We start from the raw sequence: 25,976 nt of genomic DNA, 5'->3' as shown, positions 1-25,976 counted from the left end.
TGGGGCGGGGGGGGGGGGGTGACTCAGTGGCCTCAGGACACTCCCAACATCTCTCACCACTGAGGTGCCACAAAATCCTCCAGCAAAATTACCTACAACTCCAGCTGTTTAAGGAACAAACATGCCCCGCGGCACCTCCTAGGGCAGCTCGTGGCCACAAGCACCAGACAGAGAGAAACCAGGGAGACAAACATCCTCCTTCCTGAGCCCGAGCCCCGGCCACAACCCAGCGGATCCCAGCTCCTGGCCCCCCAGACGCCCCGCCCCGGCCCTTAACAGCCCTCCTGCTGCAGCGGCTGGGCTGCAGCTGAAGCAGAAGCATCTGCGGGTGATTCACGCAGCCCGACCTGGGGAAGGGCACAGAGTTTTGCCGAGAGGCAGGTGGAGGTGTTCCAGGAACACTCCGCGCAGCTTGTCAAGCCGGGTGCGGCCGGCCTGCGGGGCACCATCCAGGGGAGGCCGGGGCCCAAGACCAGGAAACCACTGCCACTCACTGGCCCCTGGGGTGGGGGGAGGGCCCACCTTATGCCACGTGTCCTGGACAACACCTGCTTTCTCAGACAGGATCTCGATGAGCCGCTGGGCCTCGCCCTCGCTGAACACCATGCTTCCGACCGTGGAGACCAGCGTCTTGTAGGGGAGGCAGAGCGGGCTGTCGGTCTCCGGGGGCCCTGCACAGAAGGGAAGGGGCAGGAACTCACACTCGGGCACCAGCCACCAAGCCCGTCACACCCCAGAGCAGCAGAGGCCAGTCAGAGTCGAGGTCTCTGTCCGGCTGCCCAAGGTCTGCGGGCCGAGTGCAGCGAGCCCACCCTGGGGTCTCAACTGGACTCAGCTCAGGTCCTGCTCAAAAACAGCAGCGGGGAAGGTCCCCAGGAAAGAAAGGCTGAGTATTCCTGGGCTGGAGGAGATGTCCCCCTACTTTTTCATCATCAAAGTGAGCAGACTTGGGCAAGGCATACTTTCCCATAGGTGCTTTTTTCCTTCCTTCTTTTCCCAGCAAACTGCCTGGGCCAGCTCTGGCCGTGCGCCACCCAGCGACGCTCACGCCCCTGCCAAGACCGAGCCCCACCGGCGGGGAGCAGGAGGCTGCCTCCCCGACGTCCTGGTTCAGACCCTCTATTTCCAGCCCTCCCTGGACGAAGCTTAAGGCAGGTTTCAGGACAGGGATGGCTGGGTTCGTCCAGAACAGGGCTGCCCGCTCGCCGGTCCATTAGTGCGTGACCTTCCTGGAAGACACAGAGCCATGTGCCAACTGCCAGCTGTCACTCCTGGACGCCCGACGCCCCCGCGATAGCTTCACTCTCACGCAGCCCCTCACACAGCCCCAAAGACACGAAAGGGCGAACAGAGACCCTCCCCCCCGTCTGGCAGCTCCTCGCGCTGAGCTCCCCAAACTGCCCACAAGCTGTGGAACGACAGGGCCCCAAACGAGCTGAAACAGAGCCAAGCGGCCGCCTGCAGCGGCACCTGCAGCCAAGCCCACCTCACTGAGGACAGCGAGGGGAAGGTTTCCATGGCAACCGAAATTCTCTGGCTTGTCACAATATTTTCACTCCCTACTCACAATATTGTCATTACAAGTCAAAGCACTTAGCAGGATCCCCTAATAAAGGGGACGTGGCACGTGGCGAGCTGGTTGCTACGAGCACCTTCACTTTAGAACTTTCTACCCCGCGAAGCTCGGGAGTAAAAATAACCATGTTGGGCTTCCCTGGTGGCGCAGTAGTGGAGAGTCCGCCTGCCGATGCAGGGGACACGGGTTCGTGCCCCGGTCCGGGAGGATCCCACATGCCGCGGAGCGGCTGGGCCCATGAGCCATGGCCGCTGGGCCTGCGCATCCGGAGCCTGTGCTCTGCAACGGGAGAGGCCACAACAGTGAGAGGCCCGCGTACCGCAAAAAAAAAAACAAAAACAAAACAAAACCATGTTGACATTAAAGGTCTAGGAGCTTGAGGGTGTCATGAAAACTGGGAGGTGGGGGGAGGCCCCCTTCAACCTTCATTCTTTTCACTGAAATATGTACGTAAAATAATTTTAATGGTAAACTTCTGCACCCTAGAGAAAATTCAAGTACAGCTAAGCCAAAAGAGAAGGAACCACTCGGACGAAAACCTCACGGTCAGCAGTTTGGTCTCTGGGCTTCCTGCTCCGCCCCGTCGGCCTGCAGACCGATGTTTCTGCCAGGGTTTTTCAGAAGAGGGAGGTCGGCCGGAGTCAGACTGGGCAGGATGGCCTCTCTGAAGCTGGCCACTCAGATGTTTTCCTCTGCGGACTCAGAGATGCCTGCTCCTGCGCTGCCCCCAGCCATGCCGGCTGCCAGGCACCTGCCACGTGGCTAGTGGTGGGAACTGGGGTGGCTCCCAGGGGAGCACACACCAGACTGTAAAAACTTGGTATGGAAAAACAAAAGAATGTAAAATAGCTGCGATAATTTTTTTATATTGATTGCATATTGAAATGATAGCATTTGGGGTAACTGGGTTAAATGAAATATATTAAAATGAATTCCACGTGTCTCTCATTTGCCTTTTTTAGTGTGGCTCACAGTGTATTTCCAGCCCTGGGGCCCCAAAGCACCGCCTGCTGAAGCCCTGGCAGCCCCATCCCTGCAGAGGCCCCAGAGTGACCATCCTCCTAGGCCCAGGGCCCCTGCTGCACTGCCCCCCACCCACCTGGGGGAGGGGACACAGACCTGGATGACACAGCTACGCTTCCCTATGGAATGCCGCATCCTTCACGGCCACTACCCCAGTGGTCTCACAGATGCATTCCCTCCAGGAGGGCCCTGTGCACAGAACGTTCCTGAGAGTATTCTGGGAGTGTCATTCTAACACACATTTTTTAAAACTTTCTCATGTAATTATACTAAATTGTATTAGATGTCCTAGTGAACAAAGTCACGAAAACCTGTAACAAGTGGAACACCCCAAAGCTATGTAACGGCAGAACTTAACTCTCCTCGCCCACCCCCCACAGAAACTTCCACGGCCTTCTCCATCCTCATACAAACACTGCAGCATTAGTTTTAGAGAGTAGAGAGATATGACTTGACTTTATTTCATTAAGGTAAGAACGGCGCCATCTTTATTCACCCCAAATCGGGGAAAGTAAAACTGAAAGAAAGGAAAGTTCTGGGAACCAGAACTCTGGGCCTCACGTGAGTGGCATTTATTTCTGGGTTTCAAGGCCCACGAGGCGGGCACGCTGACCCATACACAAAGGACTAACGTGTCCTCTGGCAAAGGCTCGAAGGCTAGAAATAATCCTTGGGGTTGTGAAATCTTAAGGCCCTAAGAGAAACTTGTCAGAGACTCAACATCTATTCTGTGAAGCCACAGGCTTCACAAGGACCACGTAGCAGTGAACTCCCGTGAGAGAGAAGCAGCCAAGGCTCCGCCCACGTAGGTGAGTCTGAAATTCCAGGTACGGCCGGGCCGGAGGCCTGGGGGAGGAACCAGGCAGCAGAAGGGCACAGCGGCCGGGGAGGGCCGGCGTCTCACTGCTCTGGAGTAACCCGGGCTCCTGCCTGGCCGGGGACACAGTGAGCACCCCAAGCGCTGTGCCCTGCAGGGACGGGGCAGCCTCCCCTGAGCGGGTGGCCTTGGCCATGGTCCTTTCCCTCCAGGTGACAGCTCCCACGGGGTCCAGGCCAGAACCCGCAGGGCTGCGGACGCATCGAGGAGAGCTAGAAACGAGACTGCTGTGTGCCATCTCCTGACCTTCAGTGCTGACAGCTAACTCAGTGAAAAAAAACCACCACGGAGCTGAACACATCCACGGGCCAATTCCGGTCTGCAGGTCATCCTTGCCCTTGGGCTGTGGGCACCCTGGTCAGAGCAAGGCCCCTGGAGCCAGGTGGTCTGGGCTTGAATCTTGGCTCAGCTCCCTCCCACCTGTGCATCCTTGGGCAAGCAACTTCACCTCTCTGAGCCTGTTTCCTCATCTGTCAAATGCGGGCAACAGCAATGTGCTGGGCACAGGGTAAGCACGGCAGAACCGATCAACAGGGCCAGGAGCACCCCACACCCTGACCCCTCCTTGGGCGGACAGCGCCCCAGTGAGGAACTTGGGTGGGGAGGCAGGGGGTGAAGCAACTCTGCCTTCCTCTGCCCCCGCAGCCGGCGCTCACGCCCCCATGGACAGAGCGCTGGGGCCCACGGCCCCTGCTCGCACCACTGTCTTTGCACACGAGGTCAAGCGGGCAGCGCATTTAGGGAAACGAGGGGCCCTCTGCCTCCCTGGGCTCTGAGCGGAGAAGCACTCAGCGCTTGTATAACATGCCTCAAACTCCCAAACTACGCTCCCTTTCGTGACCACGCCGGGAGGCTTAATCACCTAAAATTAGACCTGTCCTGCAAAAAGGGCTTAGGAGTCTCCCCTCTCACCGTCAACAGTGGGGTCTCAGCCACCAGGGACTTGGCGCTGTTTCAGCAGCAGCCCCGCCAGGTCCGGGCCCTGGAAGCCCTGCCTGCTCATGCCCGGCTCAGCCAAGCGACAGGGGGCGTCAGAACAGCTGCAGGGACTGCGCGCACACAGCTGTGATCGAGGGGTTACTGCCAGGCCCTTGCACGGGCGTCAAGAGCTCCAGCTCCACTCCAGCTGCTGCTGCAGGTGCCTGGAAGCCCTGTGCAGATGGTCTCCAGACATGAAGTATGCACCTACTGTGTACCCCACAGTCTGCAAAATCCTGGAAAGGCCTGTGGGACTCCCAGCTGGGAGAGGGGAGGAGACCCCGGACACGGAATCAGGCAGCAGAGCCACAGGGCACCTGGGGAAGCAGCCACGGCAGCAACACCGGCGAGGCTTTTAACGCAGGAGGTGCTTGAGCCAAACACTACTGGGTGGAGAGCAGGAAGGGGAGGGAGCGGCAGGGATGACCCGAGGCTGGTGGAGCAGAGGCAGGTGGCACTGGCATGGGTTCCGGGGATCCGGGCTTCACCTCATGGGCAAAGGGGCAGTGCCTCAGGTGAGCAACGTTTGCACTTGAGGACACCCGGGGGCCAAGGCTGGAGGCAGGTCAGGGAGGAGCCCAGGGCCGGGTCTGAGAGCACCCAGGAAGCGGGGTGGCGGTGACAACCTAGGGCTCTGACAGCAGACACGGGTGGGGTCCTGGAGGCCGGAGGAGAACTCCAACGGCAAAGACGCTCACATCCCAGGGAGCGTCCAAACCGGTTCTGAAGGCCTCCGCTCACACACACAGGTGCAGGCCGAACGGCAGCTGCTGGCTCGGGACCCTGCAGAGGCGTCACCCCAACAGTGTGGGTGGGGGACCTGCACGCTCCCCCCAACAGGAAGCCAGACCCCAGCCTCGGGAAGCCCCCCAGGACATTCCCCAATCACCTGAGCCAAACTCAGGGCAAAGGCCAGGGCCCCAGGAAGGGCCCCTGCGCCTCCTGGAAGCCCAGCACTTCCCAAGCAATCGTCAGATTCAGAAACAGAGCCAAGCCCCCGACTCCTGCTGACCCCAAGTCCAGAGGGCGGCCACCGTGTCCAGAAACAAGGAACCTGGGCCACACCCCCAGCCGCACGTTCACGGACAGTGGCCGTGAAGGGTCCTCCTGAGCCTTCGGGAAAGCGACCCTTCGAGGCCCGCGATGGAAGAGCCACCAAGTGCGTCAAGAGCTGGAGCTGCAGCTCCTGCCGCCCTCACAGCTGCTGGTCTGCACCACGGCGGTCCAGGGCAGCACACACGCGGCCGACCCCAAGCCCGGCTCAGGCTGAAGCCCAGCACTGCCCAGGGCTTCCGGCTCCCAACAGGGTGCAGGCCTCAGACCAGCGGCTGCACTGGACCCTGGCAATGGCGTTTTAAGTGCACTGGAGCAAAGGACAAATAATGTCAAGAGCAACCCTACCTGGGGCCTTTGAATCAGGCCTTTTCATTTGGCTGGAGAAAAAAGTAATCTCTTGACAAGCTGGGAGATTGTACACATAATGACGGCTAATGGAGTTTTTAAAAAATCCTATAAATTGAATGACTGTATTTTTCTCTTTATACTTTTGCTTGTCCCCCCAAATTTTAACAAAATCAATTTTAAATCTGAAAAAAGAACTAAAACACATCACAGTATTTCTTAAAGAAATACAACCCCTGGAGGGCCTTTGCACAAGCTCCTTCCTCGGGCCTGAGGGGACCAGGAGGTCTGACCTACTGCCTGCAGGAAGGACGGGGGACGTACAACCTCAGCCTCCTGCCCTGGCAGTGACGGGAGCCACAGTGCCACCCCGTTTAAGAGGAGTGAACAGAGAGCCCTGGAAGAACATCTTCCAGCAGGTTCTCTGAGACGTGACACCAGACTCGCTTCCCCAGGGGATGGTTTGTTCTTTCAAAAAGAAGAAAGGGAAAAGTTGAGTTTGAAGAACTTACACAGAAAGTGAAAAAATCTCAGGAGCTCTGCAGTTTTCTTCAGAGCTTCAGACCCCGAGAAACTGAGTTAAGTTCAAAAGAGAGGCTCAGGGGCTTCCCTGGTGGCGCAGTGGTTGAGAGTCCGCCTGCGGATGCAGGGGACACGGGTTCGTGCCCCGGTCTGGGAAGATCCCACATGCCACGGAGCGGCTGAGCCTGTGAGCCATGGCTGCTGAGCCTGCATGTCCGGAGCCTGTGCTCCGCAGCGGGAGGGGCCACAACAGTGAGAGGCCCGCGTACCGCAAAAAAAAAAAAAAAAGAGAGGCTCAAACGTAATCTCCACACCCCACCTCTGTGCCTCGGCCTGTGCGGGAAGGGGCAGCTGCTGGTGGTTGAGCCTGGGCGGGGGCAGGCGGAGACCCAGGCCTGGGGTCCCAACTCTCCCTTCTGGGAAGTCCTGAAACAGAGCTGAGCTTTGGTTTCTGCTGTCCTAAAACAGGTAAAAATACAAACCCACCTTAAAGGAAGTTGGGGGATAAATGCACAGAAAGAGCCCCTCCCCACACACCAGGCTGGAGCACAGTGGGGCCGGTTCCCCAGGCCCCCGGCCTCAAGCACAGCAGCCTGCAGGGCACAAAGGATGTGGGGGGCGGGGGGTGGGGACAGCAGGAGGCAGGGGTACAGCTACTGTCCAGTCACACGGCTCAAGATGAGGCCCTGTGGGCCACAGACACCCCGACTGAAGGTCTCCTGGTGGGTCTGGCCCCTGTCCTGTTACGTTACAGGACACGACCCTATTCCTGCATCTCCCGGGGTCCAGCAGCGGCAGGAGGCCTCTCACAGCACGGAGCTGACACCCCTAGGATGCCGCCAGGTCCCAGATGCAGGAGCTACCTTTATCTCTCACCTGACCTCAGTCACCACCATCTGCTGGGTGCCCAGGGGCTGGGGCAGCCCAAGAAGCACTGGCCACTTCCCTTCCTCAACCTGCGCCCCCGAAGGAGCAGTTCTCTCTGCGGCTCAGAGGATGCTCAGGGCCCTGAGGTCAGGGCTGGGCTCCCTCCTGGCGCCCGAACGGGTGGGACCTCCACTTTGGTACGAGGAGGGCCTGTTTCTTCAACTCACAGACAAAGAATGGAGTTTTGGTTTCTCTTCCATTAACAAGAATACGTGTGACAGAAAAACTGGAAAATGCAGAAAGGTGAAGGGAAGAAAATAAAATTCACCTACAGTCCTCCCCGCAAAGATGGCTTTTCTGCCCCGTGGACCTGTGAGCGCATCGGACTCAGCCGTCGTGGGATCGTGCGGGCCGGTCTGAGGGTAGGTACCTCCACCTCCTGGAGGCTGGCTGGGCCCTGACGTGATGGCCTCTGGCCCCTGGTAGATGGCCCGCGTCCGTGTTAAGGGCCAGGGTCTGGCATGATGCTGGGCACAGAGTCCAAGAGGAGGGCCCCCCGGCCTCAGCCTCGCTCGGCAGTGATGCCCACAAACCAAGCCCCCGTGGCAGCATGAGTCCCAGGGCTTGGGCCCAACTCAGTTTCCAGAACGTGCCTCCTGTCCGGCCCAAGTCTGGGCATCCAGTTCCCCAGGCCTGGCCCGCACTGTGTTTGCGTGGACTCCCTTCCAGGAGCTGAGGAACGGCCCTGCCGAGAAGGTCCCAAACCACCCCCATGTCCGCTTGCTTCCTGGGCAAGAAGCGTGCTTTCCTGATGAACATGAATACTCGCCGCAGTGGCCCTCGGAGAACAAACCAGCAGAGGCCTGGATGGTGCAACCGACTCGGAAGCTTCCGTTCTGGAAGTTTCCACTTCGTTATGATTCCGTGAATCCCCTCTTCTCCAGACACTGGGAAAAGAATCCGTGCTTCTGTTTCAAAACCAAGTGTTTTCTCGTAGTCCACACCCGGGCTCCTGACGGCCCTGAAATCGCCCCCATCTCCACGGAGCCACGTGAGCACCGAGGTCAGGTTGGGGGGGCGCTCACGTGGGCCCATCACCGCGGGAACCGTCCGCTGCACCAGGCCTCCAGAGAGTAAGGCAGATAGAGCTTGTCTTCCTAAATTAAAATAGCACCCGCCTTTGGACTTAGCACTTACCTATCTAGGAATTTACGTTACAGAGATACTCACCCAGTGATACATGTACGCCACTGTAGCATTAATTTCAGCAGCAAAAGAATGGCACACTGCTTCGTGGCATTTAAATAAATGACGTTATGGTCACACCGTGGGCTACGATGCAGCTGAAAGCGGCAGCCCCAGGGTGTACTGAGGAATAAAGGAGGCAAGTCCGTCTCTGCAACGCAGGCCCGCTGCGTGTGTTGTGTGATGAGCGGGGCATCTCCAGGGGCCCCCCGGGAGGTCGGCGGTGGCTGCGATGGAGTGGAGAGGAAGACAATTCTTACCTTCCACGCTTCCATACTGTTTGAATTTTGTTTGCTGGAAGCACGCATTTACACAATAAATTTAAGAAAGGATTAGGAAGGTGGGTGTCCATTTCAAGTCTGGTCAGACCTGTCACACAGCCTCAATTTGCTCCTGTAGGAAGATCAGATCAGAAGTTCCGGAATAGCTCCAACTCGGGCCTGCGGAAGCGTGTCCTGTGCCCGCTCTCCTCTGGGGCTCCTGTCAGCGGAGGCCCTGCTGGGACAGCCGGGTGTCAGGACAACTGCGGGAGCCACCCCAGCTCCAGGGCTGCTCTTGCTGCTGACATGCCACGTGTGTGGGCTAGCCACAGGCTCTGGGAGCTCTCTCACGGCTTCCGTGATGTGTGGGGCGACGGGGAGCTCACTCCCACCCCACTCAGGACACAGACGGAACAAAGACAGAGGAACTCCTGACGCCACCACAGGGCTGCAAAGACAAGTCCATTTTCGCGGGGCCTCCTGCAAGGCGACCCAAGAGGCCCCCTCATTCCCGGTGGCTCTTGTTTAGAAAAGCTTTGTCCAGTAGAACCTTCTGTGCTGATGGAGATGGTCTTCATCTGCACTGTCCAAACAGGTAGCCACTGGCCCTGTGGAACTACTGAGACCTTGAGTGCGGTTTTCACTCTGACCTTTTGATTGATTTGAATGTTAACTGGCCCCACGTGACCAGCAGCTCCCGTACTAGTCAGCGCAGCCCCAGAACCTAGCTCTCTGGTGCCAACGGTTAAACCTCGTGGCCCTGGACCCTCCCCTGCCCGAGCCCGGGTCCCCTCCCCCAAGCTCCCTCCCCGGCCTGCTCCGCACCAGCGACACAGACACCCCCCAACCATCTCCCTCATCCCCACGGCATGGTCATCAGGACACCTCACCCCCCAAGGCATTCACACCTCCAGGCCCCTGAGTTTCTGGATGCCCAGGGCCAGCCAGCCAGTGGGGATCTGTCCACAGTTCCCTCGAGGGTGTACCCATGGCCCTGAAGAAATGGAGTGTGCAGCCCCCAAACCGACTGAGTCCTGGCTGGCAGGCAAGGAGGTCAAGGGCAGGCAGCCAGGGGTCAAGGGAGGAGCACGGAACACGAGGTGTAACTAAGTGAAGGGAACGCGGCCTGCTTCTCACTGGGCAGTGCGGCCACAGGGGCCAAAAGCTCGATGTGAGTCAGATGAACTGGACCCCAAGCTCCACAAACAAGCTGTGACTGCAAGGGCAGTGGGGGCCGGTTCCATGAGCCACGGGAAAGGCCGAGCCACCCGTCCACACCCGTCCTTGCACCCTCAACCACCATGGCTGTGGCGGACAGGGCTCAGCGGGGAATGCGGGGCAGTCAGAGCGACAGGTTCACTCTGCCCTCAGGAAGCGGTCCTTCACAGGCGCAGCTGCAAGGCTGCTCGAAGCCAAGCCCTTACAGAAAGAGCCCACCTGTCTTTCCTGCCCCCACCCCCAGGAGACTCGGGGCCCTGACCACTGCTGCAACAGCACCGGCATCTCCGAGCCTCGGGCCTCGCTGGGAACCACTGAGTCTTTATCTTAACAAGACCCTGCACGTCAAAGCCTGAGAAGTCCTGCCCTGGGGGGATCTCCACGGAGACGGTGGGGGTGGGGTGGGAGGGCAGCGGCGGACAGGGGCCTGCATCACTTCGAGGGTCCACCAACCGTGGGAAAATGGGGGAAAGCACACGGGGCACGTCCAGGAAAATGAAAAACCGCAAGCATATCCCCCACATTTCCAACTCTTCAGGGTTGAAGACAAGCAATTCACCGCTCAGGTGTCACATCACCCGCAGGCCACCCGGTGTGGCTGCGCTCTTTTTGCGGCCTGGCCGTGTGCTACGTGGCTGGCCGTGTGGCCCAGCGCCCCGCCCTTTGTGATTTTCTCCCTGCAACCTCGGAGTCACGGCCTCCTGCCACATGAGTTGATCAGTACTAATTTCGGCCATCTTTCCTATTTTCTAGGGTTTGATTTCTTTTTACGTCAACTCCAATACGATACACACCTTTCATTTTTTCATTTTCATACACACATTTTCACAGGGACTAAGCAGACCCTTCCAAACCTTAAACATCCTGCCTAGGTTCACTGCCTTGACCTGTCCCCTCCCCGCCCTGAAGCGCAGGTGAGATACAGTCTAGTTAGGACCACTCTCTTCCCTGACCTGCTGGCCTCAGTCCAGCACCCTACTGTAATTACAATAGTTTGGGACTGTGTTCACACATCAGACAGAACCGGCCTTCCAACAGCCACTTAAAAGTCTATTCAGTATTCTTACTTATTCTTCCCTCCAGGGGGGACTTTTAAGCCCACTGAAATTTTGGCAGGAAGAATAATAAACTACTAAGTTAACTTGGGAGTGACTATCATTTTATCTGCAATATTTAATCTTTCTTATCCTGAATCATGGTATTTTTTCTGTTCAAATTTCCTCTTATACCACCTCAGGCGAGCTGCTCTGTGGGTTCACACAGGTCGTTAAGTTAGGTCTTCCTCCCAACAAGGTTCTTTATTACCTGCAAATTAGGACAATTTTGCCTTCCTTTCTAATATTATCATGTTTCTGTTTCATACCTTACTTCAATGGCCAAAGCCCTACACAGTAATGATGACCACAGGAAGCTCTAGCCTGAACACACCTGATGCGCGAGAAGCCAGAGAACAGGCGGCTCTCACCTGCATCCCCGTCTTCTGGCTCGAATGCCCTCCTCCCAGGGTCAAGTGGAGCATCACCGTGAAGAGAGGGCAGCGTGCTCTCCCTCCGCCACGGAGTCAGGGTTGAGGCTGAGTGCCTGGGTTTTCAAAGGGCCTGAGAGGCTGACATGGCCTGTGGGGCAAGGTGGGCCAGTCCCTGACCCTCACATGGGACGAGTGTTGCCTGAGTAAATGTCCCCCCAGAAGTTGGGGCGGAGGAAACAGCAAAGCAGATACAACTTCACAGAGGGAAAAAACGTAGGGCCCTGCCTACCTGGCACAGGTCCAAACGTTTCAAAGCCCCTAATGTACCTCACCAAGACAAATGCAATTAATTTTCCAAATCAACTAATGGCTAATCTAAGAAAGAAAGAAATCTAGAGAGAAAGAGAAGAAGAAAGAGAGAGAGAAAGGGAGGGAGGGAGGAAGAAAACATCAGACTACTGTATCAAGTGAGTGATGAATATGAAACAGGAACTCGCGGGCCCAATTTCTACAGTAATCCGTACTAAAAAGATAACGGAAATTCATGTTCTACATTATCTAATATATGTATCTGATACATAATGTCTATTTTAATGTGCTATTAATGCTCCATTACATAACGGGGGTGGGGGGTAGCGAAGAGGGAAAACTGGGAGGCAGGGGTGTGGATGCCATTGTTTCTCAGAAATGTCATCCTACTGCTACTCATGCAACAAACATCTAGAAAAGAACAAAGCTATGCTAAAGCACTGGGTGAGGTAAGAACGCAGAACAGGCTGACAGAACGCAGCCAGACGTTTGAGAAAGACTGCAAGACACGGAACTGTCCTAGACTGGGTGGTGGATGGAGTCACTGCTCCTAATTCCTCACCCCTCCTCAATTCACACCTTTTCCCAGGTCACTCCGCAGTCCCTCCCACTGGGGACAGACTTCCTGCCCCTTGACTCAAGCTCAGTCTCATGGCCTGCTCTAGCCAACAGGATGCTGGTTTGAGCAGTGCCCTTTCACAGCTCTGCCAAAACCATGCGAGGGCCTCTGCCCTCGAGAGTCACTGATGCCTCGGCCAGGGCCCCAGAAGTAACACATAGAAGAGACCTATGTTCAACCTGCAGCAGGAGCTGAACCAGTTAAACTGCAGCATGAAGCAGAGCCACCAGCCGAGATAACCCCAACCAGTCAACCTCCAGCCAAGTCAACAGAAACATGAGCAGGAATAAACGACTGACACTGTGAGACCCTGAATTCTGGGATGTTTGTTATGCAGCCATGTGGCGATAGCTGACTGATACAGATGGCTTCCCCAAAGGGAATCCATAAGCCACTTAAAGACTGCTTTTCCCTCCAAAGTCATAAAGAAATCAAAGCTACTCACCAGGCTCACCTTTCTTCTTAGACCCAGACTTCTTCTTCACAGGAGCTTCTTGCTTTTGTGCCTCCTGGCTCTGGACCATATCTGCATTTTTGCCCTGCATAGGAGCTGACTCTGCCTTTTTACCCTGGTTGGCAGATGCATCCACCTTTTTGCCCTGGTTGGGGGACCCTTCTGACTTTCTGCCCTGGTTCAAGGTTCCCTCTGCCTTTTTGCCTTGATTGGGGGCCCCTTCTGCTTTTTTCCCCTGGTTTGCAACACCCTCCGCCTTTGTGCCCTGATTAGCAACCGAATCTGCCTTTTTGCCCTGATTCTGGCCCCCCTCTGCTTTCCTGCCCTGGTTGGGGGTTCCCTCTGCCTTCTTCCCCTGGTTCTGGGCCCCCTCTCCCTTCTTGCCCTGGTTCTGGGGCCCCTCTGTCTTCTTGCCCTGGTTGGGGGCCCCCTCTGTCTTCTTGCCCTGGTTCTGGGTCCCCTCTCCCTTCTTGCCCTGGTTCTGGGGCCCCTCTGTCTTCTTGCCCTGGTTGGGGGCCCCCTCTGTCTTCTTGCCCTGGTTCTGGGCCCCCTCTGTCTTCCTACCCTGGTTGGGGGCCCCCTCTGTCTTCTTGCCCTGGTTGGGGGTCCCCTCTGTCTTCTTGCCCTGGTTCTGGGTCCCCTCTGTCTTCTTGCCTTGGTTGGGGGCTCCCTCTGCCTTCTTGCCCTGGTTGGGGGCCCCCTCTGTCTTCTTGCCCTGGTTGGGAGTCCCCTCTACCTTCCTGCCCTGGTTGGGGGCCCCCTCTCCCTTCTTGCCCTGGTTGGGGGCCCCCTCTCCCTTCTTGCCCTGGTTGGGGGCCCCCTCTGTCTTCCTGCCCTGGTTGGGGGCCCCCTCTGTCTTCTTGCCCTGGTTCTGGGCCCCCTCTGCCTTCCTGCCCTGGTTGGGGGCCTCCTCTGTCTTCTTGCCCTGGTTGGGGGCCCCCTCTCCCTTCTTGCCCTGGTTGGGGGCCCCCTCTCCCTTCTTGCCCTGGTTCTGGGCCCCCTCTGTCTTCTTGCCCTGGCTCTGGGCCCCCTCTGTCTTCTTGCCCTGGTTCTGGGCCCCCTCTGTCTTCCTGCCCTGGTTGGGGGTCCCCTCTGTCTTCTTGCCCTGGTTGGGGGCCCCCTCTGTCTTCTTGCCCTGGTTGGGGGCCCCCTCTGTCTTCTTGCCCTGGTTCTGGGCCCCCTCTGTCTTCTTGCCCTGGTTGGGGGCCCCCTCTGTCTTCTTGCCCTGGTTGGGGGCCCCCTCTGTCTTCTTGCCCTGGTTCTGGGTCCCCTCTCCCTTCTTGCCCTGGTTCTGGGCCCCCTCTGCCTTCCTGCCCTGGTTGGGGGCCCCCTCTCCCTTCTTGCCCTGGTTCTGGGCCCCCTCTGCCTTCTTGCCCTGCATAGCACTGGTGGCAGAGGCACTGCCTTTGGCACCCACTGGGGACACAACCACCATAGGGACCTCCTTGGGAGTGGCTTCCAAAATGGCAGCCTTTGAGGCAAGAACCTGGATGGAATTTACTACAGAACTGACTGCTGGTTCCACCTTTGCCACTTTTTTCTCCTTCTTCTTTTTGTCCTTAGGGGAAGAAACCGGCTTCTCCTGGGGCATGGCTGGTACCGTGGCTACAGGGGGAATGACCACGGGGGACTGGACGGGGGTTGGAGCCACTGCCACTGCAGGCGCCCGCACTGTGTCCTTGGGGAGGATGGTCACGTTGGGGCCTGGCTCATGGTCAGGTATCTTCCCGTTGGGTTTCTCGTCCTTTTTCTTGGTCTTTCCTTTCTTCTCCACTGTTTTCTCCTTCTTTTTCTTCTCCACTTTCTGGTGGTGAGTCTTCGCCATCTCCCTGCGCTGGTTGGCTAGTGCTTCTTCATACGACGTCTCCTTCATGGAGAACGTCGACACCAGGAAGATGCCGATGGCGGAAACAACCATGAATCCACCAAAGACCACAACCCCCAAGGTCTGGGTGTCGTAAATATCCATCCTGGCTTGCTTTCCTTTCACCTGCCAAATACATACATGTCAATTATTTTTTGTAGAAACTGAGGTATTCAACATGCACCAACCCCACCCCTAACACCTGACTTACGGTTTCACTAATTCTTCAGACTGATAAAGTGAAGGAAGAAACAAACTCAGGCCATCTCCGATGTCACCCATTCTCCCCGCCCCCTTCAGAAGTGAGCAACTCTTACGTAAGATATTCCATTAGTGCCGGGACATACGAAGCCATGGAGAGACAGCAGCGAGGAGCTCTATAATCAGGGCACATAACACCCAGGAGACTCAGATGCCATGCTCCCAGTTCACGATGTTCCCCACGGCAGGGGTCAAAGATGCACATAAGCACAAGCACCGGCCAGGTGTGAGACAAATGGGAGTAGTGAGGACTGTGGCAAACTGCCCCACTACATTAGGGCCAGGTGACGCCCAGCCACAGCTGATTACTGTAGACATGCGGGCACCGTGTTGAGAGATCTTTTGCTTTCTCACATTAGGACAGAAATTTTTTTTTGCTTAACGTGAAGTTGACTGATTTTAAAAATACCATGTGAGTCAAACCAAACACGGCTGCCGGCTCTCAGCCACAGCGTCCAGGCCAGCAGGCCCTTGCGAGCCATCTGACTCTGCTGCCTCCATTTCCTCCAGTGCTGACAAACACAGCTACCCAGGGCCGAAGATGAGAACCCATGCATTACAATCCGGAAAGGTGATCAAAAGTTGGTGAGGAAAAATGGCCTTTAGCCAGTGATAGCTCCGAAGAGCTATGCAACCTGCAAACTTGCACATTAGGAAACAGGAAATACCAGTCTTGGGAAGCTGACCAAGTAAGACTCCAGGTTTGGAATTTCACATCCAGAGGCTGCAAAGAGGGAGGAGGACAGTGTCACCAGGTCCACTCCTCGCCCTGGGGAGGGGACCCTTTGCCTGATGACAAACTCCCAATCAAGAGGATGAACCACCCCTTCTTGCTGGCTGGGGACCAAAGTCCATAGGGTCAGAGGTGGCCAGGTCCACACCCATCAGCTGTCAGCCGGGCTAAATCTGACTTCAGTGAGAAACTCCAACAGGCTCATTTCTTGGATACATTCAACTTTTATCAACTAATATTGATGCTACTACAGTCATATTCCAGTCCCCTGAACTGGGGAGTGAGAAACAGCTCCCCCAGGAGGACCAGCAGTGGACCTGAGAAGGGAACGCAATGGTGAGGTGGGGGAGGAAGGCAGCAAGGGGGAGAGGTGAACGGCCCCCGGGTCCCCAGAGCACAGTTTCTCCGTCTTTCTACAGAACGCTTGCGGGAAGAGGGTGGAACGCGCTCTGCTCTCCACGGTGGTAAGTCCCTCAGCTGCGGCTGTGACACTTACTTCACCCAGACTGTCGCCGGGCCTGCAGCTCCAGGTCAAGCTCCACATTCCACTCCTCAGGCCCGAGGTGGACTCCTGGGGCAGCGGGTTCTGATCCCGGGCCATGGGTTCTGGCAGCGAGATACACAGCCAGGGCCCCTCACACATGACAGTCAGGAGAGGTCACCCCACACGAGCCCTTCGGGATCCTCGCAGCCAAGTGTGCAAAAGGCCTGGAGGGGGGTCCCGTGGGTGGGAGGACAGGGACAAGAAGCTGGAACGTTCCAGGCCCCGTTCTAACCCCGCTGCTTGGAGGGTGTCCACCAACTGAAACTCCAGGTCCTCACAAGCACCCCTCAGAACTTCGCCAACAGGACACGTTTCAGGTACAAAGCAACACCATAATCACTATATCCATCCTATTCAGATGACAAAAACCCTTTGACCTTCTGTACAGCACAGGGAACTCTACTCAATGCTCTGTAATGACCTACATAGAAAAAGAATCTGAAAAAGAATGGATACAAAACTCCTTTGAAACACCCCTTCTCCAGAGGCAGCACCACGCCAGGGGCCCGGGTCACCCTGGCTGAGGGTCCGTAAGCCCCGGGTGGCGTCCCCAACAAGCCCTGGAGGTCGGGTCCCCTGGAGTCCCAGGGCCACCACCCCCACGATGGGCGCCTGCACCCCACCGTGGGCTCTGCAGATGTGTGGTTTGGTTAGAAAAGCCACGGTTGAAAAGTCAGCTTTGACTCTCAAGTTAGGCAAACACGGGATACAAAAATATATTCTCTGTCAGGGGCAGAGTGGAGAAAAGCCAGCTGGGAGAGCACTTCCCTCCGCAGTGGACAGACAGATATCTGAGTCCATCACAGATGTGTCTTCCCAGCTTTGCAGGACCGCTGCTCCAGAAAGAAATTGCATCCCCACCACTAACTCCTGAGTATGAGTTTCTTTGAAAGGACGCTTTCACAGGAAGATGAAAAGCCCTAGATTTGTGGTAACTCAGTGAAACAGTGAAGGCTCAGGACACATCACCATCACCACGGACAGCCAAGAAGTCGAGGTGGAAGCCGCCTTCCCGCTGCCCCGCAGAGTCAGCTCCTGCTCGAGGGGCGGGAGTACCACCCGTGCTCACAGGCACAGCAAAGCCAGCGATGCCTCAAGGACGCTCTCAAGGTCAGCCTTCAAGGTCGGCCTTCTGGTGCTTCGCTTCTGAAATCCCCACCATGGTAAAAGGCCCCCAGAGGGAATCTCCCACAGGGTTTCCCCAAGGGCCGTGCCCAGGAGGGCAAAGAATCCGGCCAACCGTGCCACTGCATCTGTGTGGGCTGACCACAAAGAACCTGCACTCCGTCAATCCCGGAAACCTCTATGAAATGCGCACTCTTATTTACTATGGCCAGTCCGCTTAGAGTGCAAAGCAGAAAAGTGAAGGCCTGCCAGGGCAGGGGGCAGAAGACTCCCCCGAGGCTCGGGGACCGCTCCCAGGCTTGGCCGGCTGACATGCCCTGGGCCACCTCGGGGCTCCTCAGAGAATGGCTTTCCTCTGCTCCTGGGAGTAAGGACTCGGGAACAGAAGTTAAGTGGACGCCCCAGGCACGGACTACATTTGCTGATTCGTGTGGCCCGACCTGGCTTGTCCAGTCTGGCCAGTTGGCAATGGGGATTTGGGGACGTTTTGCGAAAAGGGCCCTCAACAGCACCCCTGGGGCGGGGTCTCATCACTCTCCAGCTGCTCCTCGGGGGCCACGTGTGGGCACTTGGAGAAGCCACGGCAGGGGAGCGAGATGAAGCCTCCCAACTGAGCCCAAGCCCCATTTCCTGGGCGGTAGATGACTTACCGGGAAGGCACAACCCAAAACACAACGACAATAAAATGGAGACACTAGCAGGTGCGGCTGCATCAGGATCACTGTCTCCTTGTTTTTGTAAATATTACGAAATATTTCAAATATACGGAAGATTAAGAAAAATATCATGAACGTCCATTTACCTACCACCCAGGTTTAGCAAATCCAAACATCTTTCCCCATTTACTTTAGATACATATACGTAGTATCTCATCCTTCTCTCCAGAGAGAACCAATACTCAGAACGCCACCACTTCCACATGCGTGCGTGTGCTTACACATGTCCAGCACCGCTACGGTGAGGGCTGCGTGAGACACCACTGCGGGCATCACCTGGCAGCATTTCATCCTCTAGGACACACCGCAGGGCCCAGGGCTGCTCCCCCAGGGCAGTGCCGCGAGCTCCGCCCTCTGCGGCCCGCACCATCTCCTCCTGCACTCACACCCGGATGCGGCCGGACGTGCCTCCCATGGTGAGCTGCCCTTCATGCTGCTTCCACGACGTTGTCTGCTCATACCCTTGGCCCATTTTCTAAAGGGTTGTCTTTTTCCCTCATTTGTAGGTGCCCTTTACACATTTGGATATTAACCATTTGTATCCAAGTCTGCAGTTTCTTTTTCAACCAATTTTGTTTGAAAAATTGTTTCACTGTTTTGTTTTACAGTGTTTTCTTGTTTCATTGCTACCACCCCAGAGTCAAAGAGAACCTGTTTCCTTTTTCTTTTTTTAAGGAAAAATCTGTTGCTATCCTTTAAATCTAAATAATTACTCAGTTGTGTTGGAGAAAGGCAACGCATTCCTAGGGGTCAAAACGCAAAAGGAACAAAGGGGTTGATACTGAGTGAAAACCTCCCTTACACCCCTGACTCTCAGCCACCCAGGTTCCAACCACTGGGAGAGAAGTCCTTTCACTGTTTATTTCCTTCTACAAACTTCAGAACACTTTTCATAGCTGAGTTTCTAATCACCTGGGATCTCCTCTGGCATAGGAAAGGAAGCAGGGTCAGCTTCCCCCACGGCTTAAGTTACCCAGCGCCCCTTCCGGACTGGTCCGTCCCCGCCACCCCCCGACTTTTACAGCCTCCTCTGTCCCATCTGGTTTGCAGTACACGTGGATCCCTCACCGGACTCACACTTTGTTCCACTTAAATGTTATTTACGGCCTGCGTCAATACTACATTTTGGTCTATGCATCCCTTCCAAAAATTCTACTGGAACTTTTATTTGAAACACACTGAATTTACAGGTGAACATGGGGAGAGCCGATGCTGTATACTATGGGAGCTGTCGGTGAATGGAGCGTGTAGCACTCCACTTATTTCAATGTTCTTTTATACTTGCAGGGAGCTTTTATGATCTTCTCTATAGAAGTCTTACACATCTTTTTTGTTGTTGTTAAGGTTATTGCTATTTTTAAATGTACTAGAAAAAGATATCTTTTTCTTTTTCTAGCTACAGACAACCAACAAAGTTATTCATTTTTGCGAGTGTGTCGTTTACCCAAATATTAAGCTAAACTCTCATCAAATCCAGGAGTTTGTGGATTCTCTTCAAGAAAAATCACCTGTGAAAAGAGTAATTTCTTGCTTTCTAATCCACACCATCGCTTCTCTCTCGTCTCACAGAGCCGGCTCCAGGCTCGCTGGTCTCACGGCCAAGTCTCCACTTCTGATCCTTCACTGTTAGATGCTGTGTTGACTGTAGGCTTTTGGTAGAAACCTTTGATCAGGTTAAGCTATCTTATGTTCCTAGTTACCTTTCCTTTTTTAATAGGGTATTTTAGCAAATGCTTTCTCTTTACCACTTGACATTTAATCTGAATTGGATTGAATTAAAAGAATATATTCTAATGTTAACTCACAGGTGGTTCTGATGGTGTAAACACTTCTTGACAGTGGGTCTTTTCTTTTCTAATCCCTCACTAGATTTGGTCTGTTCACATTTTTATGTGGGATTCGGGTGGCTGTGCTGTCAAGCGGGGCAAGTCAGAGCTCATTCTCAGACTGTTCTTACGCAGTCTTGGTAGCAAGGTCACTTCAGTCCCGTAAGATGAGCTACAGAGAAGCTCTTTTCCTCCATCCTTTGTAGGTTCACAAGAACTTGCCTGTAAAACTGTCAGAATCTGGTTTTTCGAGATCTGTTCTTGGAGGGGGGAGAGTGGGTAGAGAGCTGATTTTTCTTTAACTGAAGTATAGTTGCTGTATATTATATAAGTTACAGGTATACAGTACAGTGATTCACAATTTTGAAAGGTTTTTCAAGTATAAACCTACTCCATTTATAGTTATTATAAAATATTGGCTATACTCCCCATGTTGTACAGTAGACCCCTGTAGCTTATTTTATATCTAATAGTTTGTGCCTCTTAATCTCCTACCCCTCTCTCGCCCCTCCTCGCTTCCCTCTCCCCACTGGCAACCACTAGTTTGTTCTCTATACTGTGAATCTGCTTCTTTTTTGTTATATTCACTAGTTTGTTGTATTTTTTAGATTCCACATATAAGTGACATCATACGGTATTTTTCTTTCTCTGTCTGACTTATTTCACTTCACACAATACCTTCTAGGTTCACCCATGTTGTCGCAAACGGCAAAATTTCATTCTTTTTTATGGCTGAGTAGTATTCCATCATATACGTAGATATAAATATATGCGATATATATATCACATCTTCTTTTATTCATTCATCTGTCGATGGACATTTAGGTTGTTTCCATGTCTTGGCTATTATAAATAGTGCTGCTATGAACACTGGGGTGCATGTATATTTCTGAATTAGTGTTTTTGTTTTTTTCAGATATATACTCAGGAGTAGGAGTGCTGGGTCATACGGTAGTTCTATTTTTAGTTTTTTGAGGAACCTCCACACTGTTCTGTTTTCCACAGTGGCTGCACTAATTTACATTCCCACCAACAGTGTATGAAGGTTCCCTTTGGCAGAGAGCTGATTTTTAATTGCTATTTCAATTTCAATGATGATTCCAGAACCAGCTTTTGGGTTTGTGATCCAATCTATATAATTAATTTTCATTATTCCTTCCTCCAACTTCCATTGGTTTATACTGTTCTAACTTCTTGACATGAACCTCCATGATCATGGCTTTATCAGTTTCTCCTGGAAATCTGTTGATTTGTGCTTTATTTGGAGAGCATCTTGTTAGGTGAATATAAGATCAGAATCATCTTTCTGATAAAGTGCCTACTATTTTTTCCTTTATTATAAAGTGATTTTTTTTTTTTTTTTTTTGGCGGTACGTGGGCCTCTCACTGCTGTGGCCTCTCCTGTTGCGGAGCACAGGCTCCGGACGCGCAGGCTCAGCGGCCGTGGCTCACGGGCCTAGCTGCTCCGCGGCCTGTGGGATCTTCCCGGACTGGGGCACGAACCCGTGTCCCCTGCATCGGCAGGTGGACTCTCAACCACTGCGCCACCAGGGAAGCCCCTAAAGTGATCCTCTTTATCCCTAATAATGATCCTTTTTTTTCCCACTTCATTCTGATTGTATGTCTGAATACACTACTATGTGTAAAATAGACAGCTAGTGGGAACCTGCTGCATAGCACAGGGAGCTCAGCTCGGTGCTCTGTGATGACCTAGATGGATGGGATGGGGGGGATATATGTATATATATATATAGCTGAATCACTTTGTTGTACAGCAGAAACTAACACAACATTGTAAGGCAATTATACTCCAGTTAAAAAAAAAAAGTTATGCCAATTTTGGGGGGGTTAATATTGGCCTAGAATCATTTTCTGTTCTCCACATGCAGCCTTTCTGGGTTCACATGTTCTAAGTGGAGCTCTTAAAAGCAGCATGTAGCTGGATTTTATTTTCAGACCAGCATGGCAATTTGCTTTCTTAACTGGTACGGTTAGTTCACCACCATCTACTGTGATTGCCTATGTATCTGGACTCATTTATACCCTTATTTTTTTACTCCTATTCACAATACTTTTTCTTTGCTTATTCCCCCTTTATTTATTTATTTATTTGCATTCCACTGGACATCTTTTCCTCTGTGTTTGAAAGTTACTCTTCTGTTCTTGTGTGTGTCTGTGTGCAAGCGCTCTTTTAAAAAACTGTAATTAATGGGCTTCCCTGGTGGCGCAATGGTTGAGAATCTGCCTGCTAATGCAGGGGACACGGGTTCGAGCCCTGGTCTGGGAGGATCCCACATGCCGCGGAGCAACTAGGCCCGTGAGCCACAACTACTGAGCCTGCGCGTCTGGAGCCTGTGCTCTGCAACAAGAGAGGCCACAACAGTGAGAGGCCCACGCACCGCGATGAAGAGTGGCCCCCACTTGCCACAACTAGAGAGAGCCCTCGCACAGAAACGAAGGCCCAACATAGCCATAAATAAATAAATAAAAATTAAAAAAAAAACTGTAATTAAAATGTCTTTTCCCCTTACGTTCTCCTAACATACACACCTGACACTTCCCAGGAGCCTTGGTGCTCCACCCACTTCTCCCTCACACATACCTGGGCAACCTGCGGGTGCTTGGAGTTCCAGACACTCGTGTTAAATTACTCAAACGGTTCCCAGTCTGCTGCTGGCCACTGCTTCGTGCACCTCACGCCTTCTTTTGAGTCTCCCCAAAGCACATCCTCGACTACTTGCTTCAGCAACAATCTCCTCTTGATAAACACCCGCAGTCCTCACAGCCCTGGAAGGACTTCTTTCCTTCACCCTCGCTCTGCATGAATGGATTAACTGGGTCCAGAGTTCCAAGCTGACAGTTATTTTCTCTCACCACTTTGAAGATATTATCTTATCTGTCTTCTGGCTTTTTTGGTTGGCAGCCATGGCAGGGTGTGTGCTTACTATGGAAAAACATGTTGTTGAGCTGTCATTCCTTTGTAATACCTTTGAAAAATACCTCCTCGCTTTTAAGATCCATCTTTGGGGTTCCAAGCCTTTACCAATGCCTTTAGATGTGTTATTTATTTTTATTATCTTAGGCTCACTGTGCTTTCTCATGTTTTTCACCAGTTCTGGAAAGCCCTTGGCCACTCAGTTCTTTGGAGATTTCCTTGCTCCTGTTTCTTTGTGGTAGAAGTCCTAACTAGACCTCAATCTCTCTGTGCTACCACTCGGACATACGCTCCACTTCGCCAATTGTCTCTTCAGCTGAATCTAACCAGTTCTATAATCAGTCCTTTGAGTTATTCTATTTTTTTTCAAGTTCGCCTTGTTTTTTCCCTGGTGTTATTTTTTCCCATTAATATTTTCCACTACCTACTTTTATACCTCTGACAGTGACTCTGGCAGGAATTTATTAAGTTGCAACCCTGTCTGGGCTGAATTTCAGGCTTGTCTCTAAAGAGCTATTTTATCTTTGCTTCAACGAAGCCTTCAGAGAAGGCGGCAGGTAGGGACACATTTTTAGATGCAGCAGCTCCTGTTAAATATTCCCAGGAGACTCTGCCTCCCCCGCCTCAGGACAAAACAGATAAGCTCCCATGCCATCTCCCCTGGCCACTAGTCTGTCCCTTCAGTGCAGGTTTTACATTGGAGTGTGAGTTGGGTTCCCACTCCTCACACCCAGCTCCCACCTGGACATAAAAACCAATGACCCAAGACCCAGACTTCGGAGGACTACGCGACACCCACACTGCAGGGTCAGCTCACCTCTGGACCCAGACAGTCCCCACCCTTGGCTTACGGGATTCGGTAATCTCTTTTACTACCTTGTAAACTCAGCTATGCTTTTTAGAGAACGCTTATTAGCTCCATCTAACATTTCTAAATGTTTATAGAGAAGAGAGTTTTCAGGTCCTCTCATCTAAAATTTTAAGTGTGACCTCTAATTCTTCTTTCTTTTTCTTTTCTTTTTTTTTTTTTTTAACCTAAAACTAAGAGAAAATCTTGTAACTAAAAGATATAGTATTCGGAAATAATTTATTTCATGTTTTAAGAGGATGGAAATAACTGACTTCCTACTTCAAAGAAACAATGCTATTCATTTTAAAGAAAGATAAAACACTAAAAATAGAAATGCATTCTATTCTCAGCCTTGGCTTTTTCACCGGCCATTTCAGATTCAATTTCTTTGCTAAGGAAAAAAAACAAAGCATTGACATGCTTTTGTGTTTCTCCAATATAACGGTCTTTGGAAAAGTAGGTACTTGAATGAACCTAAATCTTCTGAGCACTTACGAGGAGCCTACAGGGCTCACTACACGCCCCTGAGGTAGGGGTCAGGAATCCCGAGTCCTCAAATCGCCCACAAGCAGTTCAGATGTGCAGAGTTCTTCCTGCAGTGGACACAAAGCTCCCAGGAAGCAGGATCAGTGGTCTCCCCACCGTGTCCAATCAAACCTGGGCACATCCACGCTCCAAGCGTCTGTGTAGGCTCCACTAAATACCAATCAGGCAGGGGCCACTCATTTACACGGTCACATGGTTATGAGAACCACCTTGAAACAGAAAAGCACAGGCATCCTGGCGGAGGAAGAGAACACACACTGTGGGGTCTCACACGCTTTGGGAAAGAGTTATTTTCTTCTTGGTTTTTCGGCTTTTACACTATTGCAGATGGGGTCTCTCTTAAGTTTCATTTTCTGTTTGTTGCTGGTAATACTGACATGTAATTGATTTCTGTAGGGTTCCCCCCCCCCCCACCCACAGCAACCTTGCCTAATTCTACTAACTTTCTACTAGTAGTAATTCTACTACTTTCTTCCCAATCTTTCTATCTTCCGCTTCACTTCTCTTGAATTTCTGCACAGGGCAGGACCGCCAACACCGTGCTTAAGAGAAGGCGTGTCAGCTGGCAGCCTGTTCTTCCTGATCTCAAAGCAAAACTTCTGGGCGTCTTGCTATGCAGTGCGATGTTTGCTGTAGACTTTCCTGCAGGTGTCCCTTCATCAGGTTCTTGGTTCTCTTCTTAGCTTAGTGTTGTTAAGTTATATATTCCCAGAAATTCACTGTTGTTAAAACTTGCAAAATTATCACCATGTTGAGATGAAAAAAGGCGGCTTATACAAACAATGTGTGGTAGAGTCCCCTCCTCTGGTGGTTAATAAACACCTATGACACTGCTTTGCTTTTATTTATTAGCACAAGTTGTTCATGATAACCACTCATCTTTTTAACGTCACCACATCTGTAGTGAAGTCCCATTTTACACTCTTGATGTTATTTGTGCCTTTTTCTTGACCAATTTTGCTTGATATTTGTCAACATTATTCATCTTTTGTAAGAATGAACTTCTCCACTGTATATTTACTTGTTTTCTGTTTCGTTAATCCCTTCTCATTGTCACTTCCTTCTGAGTGGTTTATTTTGACTTTGTTACTTCTGGAGACAGATGCTTACTTAGCTCATTAATTTTCATCTTCTTTCTTAATATGTGTATTTAAAGTTATCAATTTCCCTATAAATATTTTAGCTACATCCTACAAGTTTTGATGTGTAGTATCTTCATCATTCATTTCAAAATATTTTCTATTTTCCTTCTTTTTTTGACCTACAAATACATGCTAGAAGTGTTTTATTTTAATATACACATACATGGAGATTCTCTATTTATCTTTTTATTCATATTTCTAGTTTAACTGACCTCTGGTCAGACTACCTGCTCTACATAATTTCAATCCTTTCATTTGTTGAGATTGACTTTAAGGCCCTGGATACAGCCAATCTTTGAAAATTCTGAAGTCAAATAGGTATTAGCTGGCTACAGTGTTTTGTTTTATTTATATAGAGTCATAGATCACATTCCTAATTTTGTTCAAAGTTCTAATCCTTAGTGATTTTTTTGTCTGCTTAGCTGTCAATTACTGAGAGGATATTGTAAAATTCTCTACTATGCTTATAGATTTGACCATTTCCTGTAGTTCTGTCAATTTTTGTTTTATATATTCTTTCATTTTCACCGTCTCTTGTAAACAAGAGTTGGATTTTTAAAATCCAGTAAGGTATCTTTATGTTTTAACTGGAGTATTTAGTCAATTTACAATTAAAA

General features: G+C 52.2%; 1 protein-coding gene across 3 annotated transcripts in view; it reads right to left on the bottom strand.

Annotated features, from left to right (window-relative positions):
- RRBP1 (ribosome binding protein 1) overlaps positions 1-25,976 on the bottom strand; it is a 59,248-nt gene that overhangs the window by 23,278 nt on the left and 9,994 nt on the right. For 2 of the 3 annotated variants that reach the window (XM_060124354.1, XM_060124353.1), the window contains exons 2-3: positions 12,809-14,807; positions 523-671 (exon numbers count right to left, since the gene is read on the bottom strand). In XM_060124354.1, the coding sequence (XP_059980337.1) occupies positions 523-671; positions 12,809-14,786 (2,127 nt within the window). In that variant the 5' untranslated portion in view covers positions 14,787-14,807. The remainder of the gene's footprint in view (positions 1-522; positions 672-12,808; positions 14,808-25,976) is intronic. The other variant, XM_060124351.1, reaches the window with a different exon arrangement.

Source organism: Lagenorhynchus albirostris, chromosome 15 (assembly GCF_949774975.1).
Source record: "Lagenorhynchus albirostris chromosome 15, mLagAlb1.1, whole genome shotgun sequence".
Lineage (NCBI taxonomy): Eukaryota > Metazoa > Chordata > Mammalia > Artiodactyla > Delphinidae > Lagenorhynchus > Lagenorhynchus albirostris.
The sequence above is the reverse complement of the archived record's forward strand: the minus strand, read 5'-3'. Positions and strand labels throughout refer to the sequence as shown.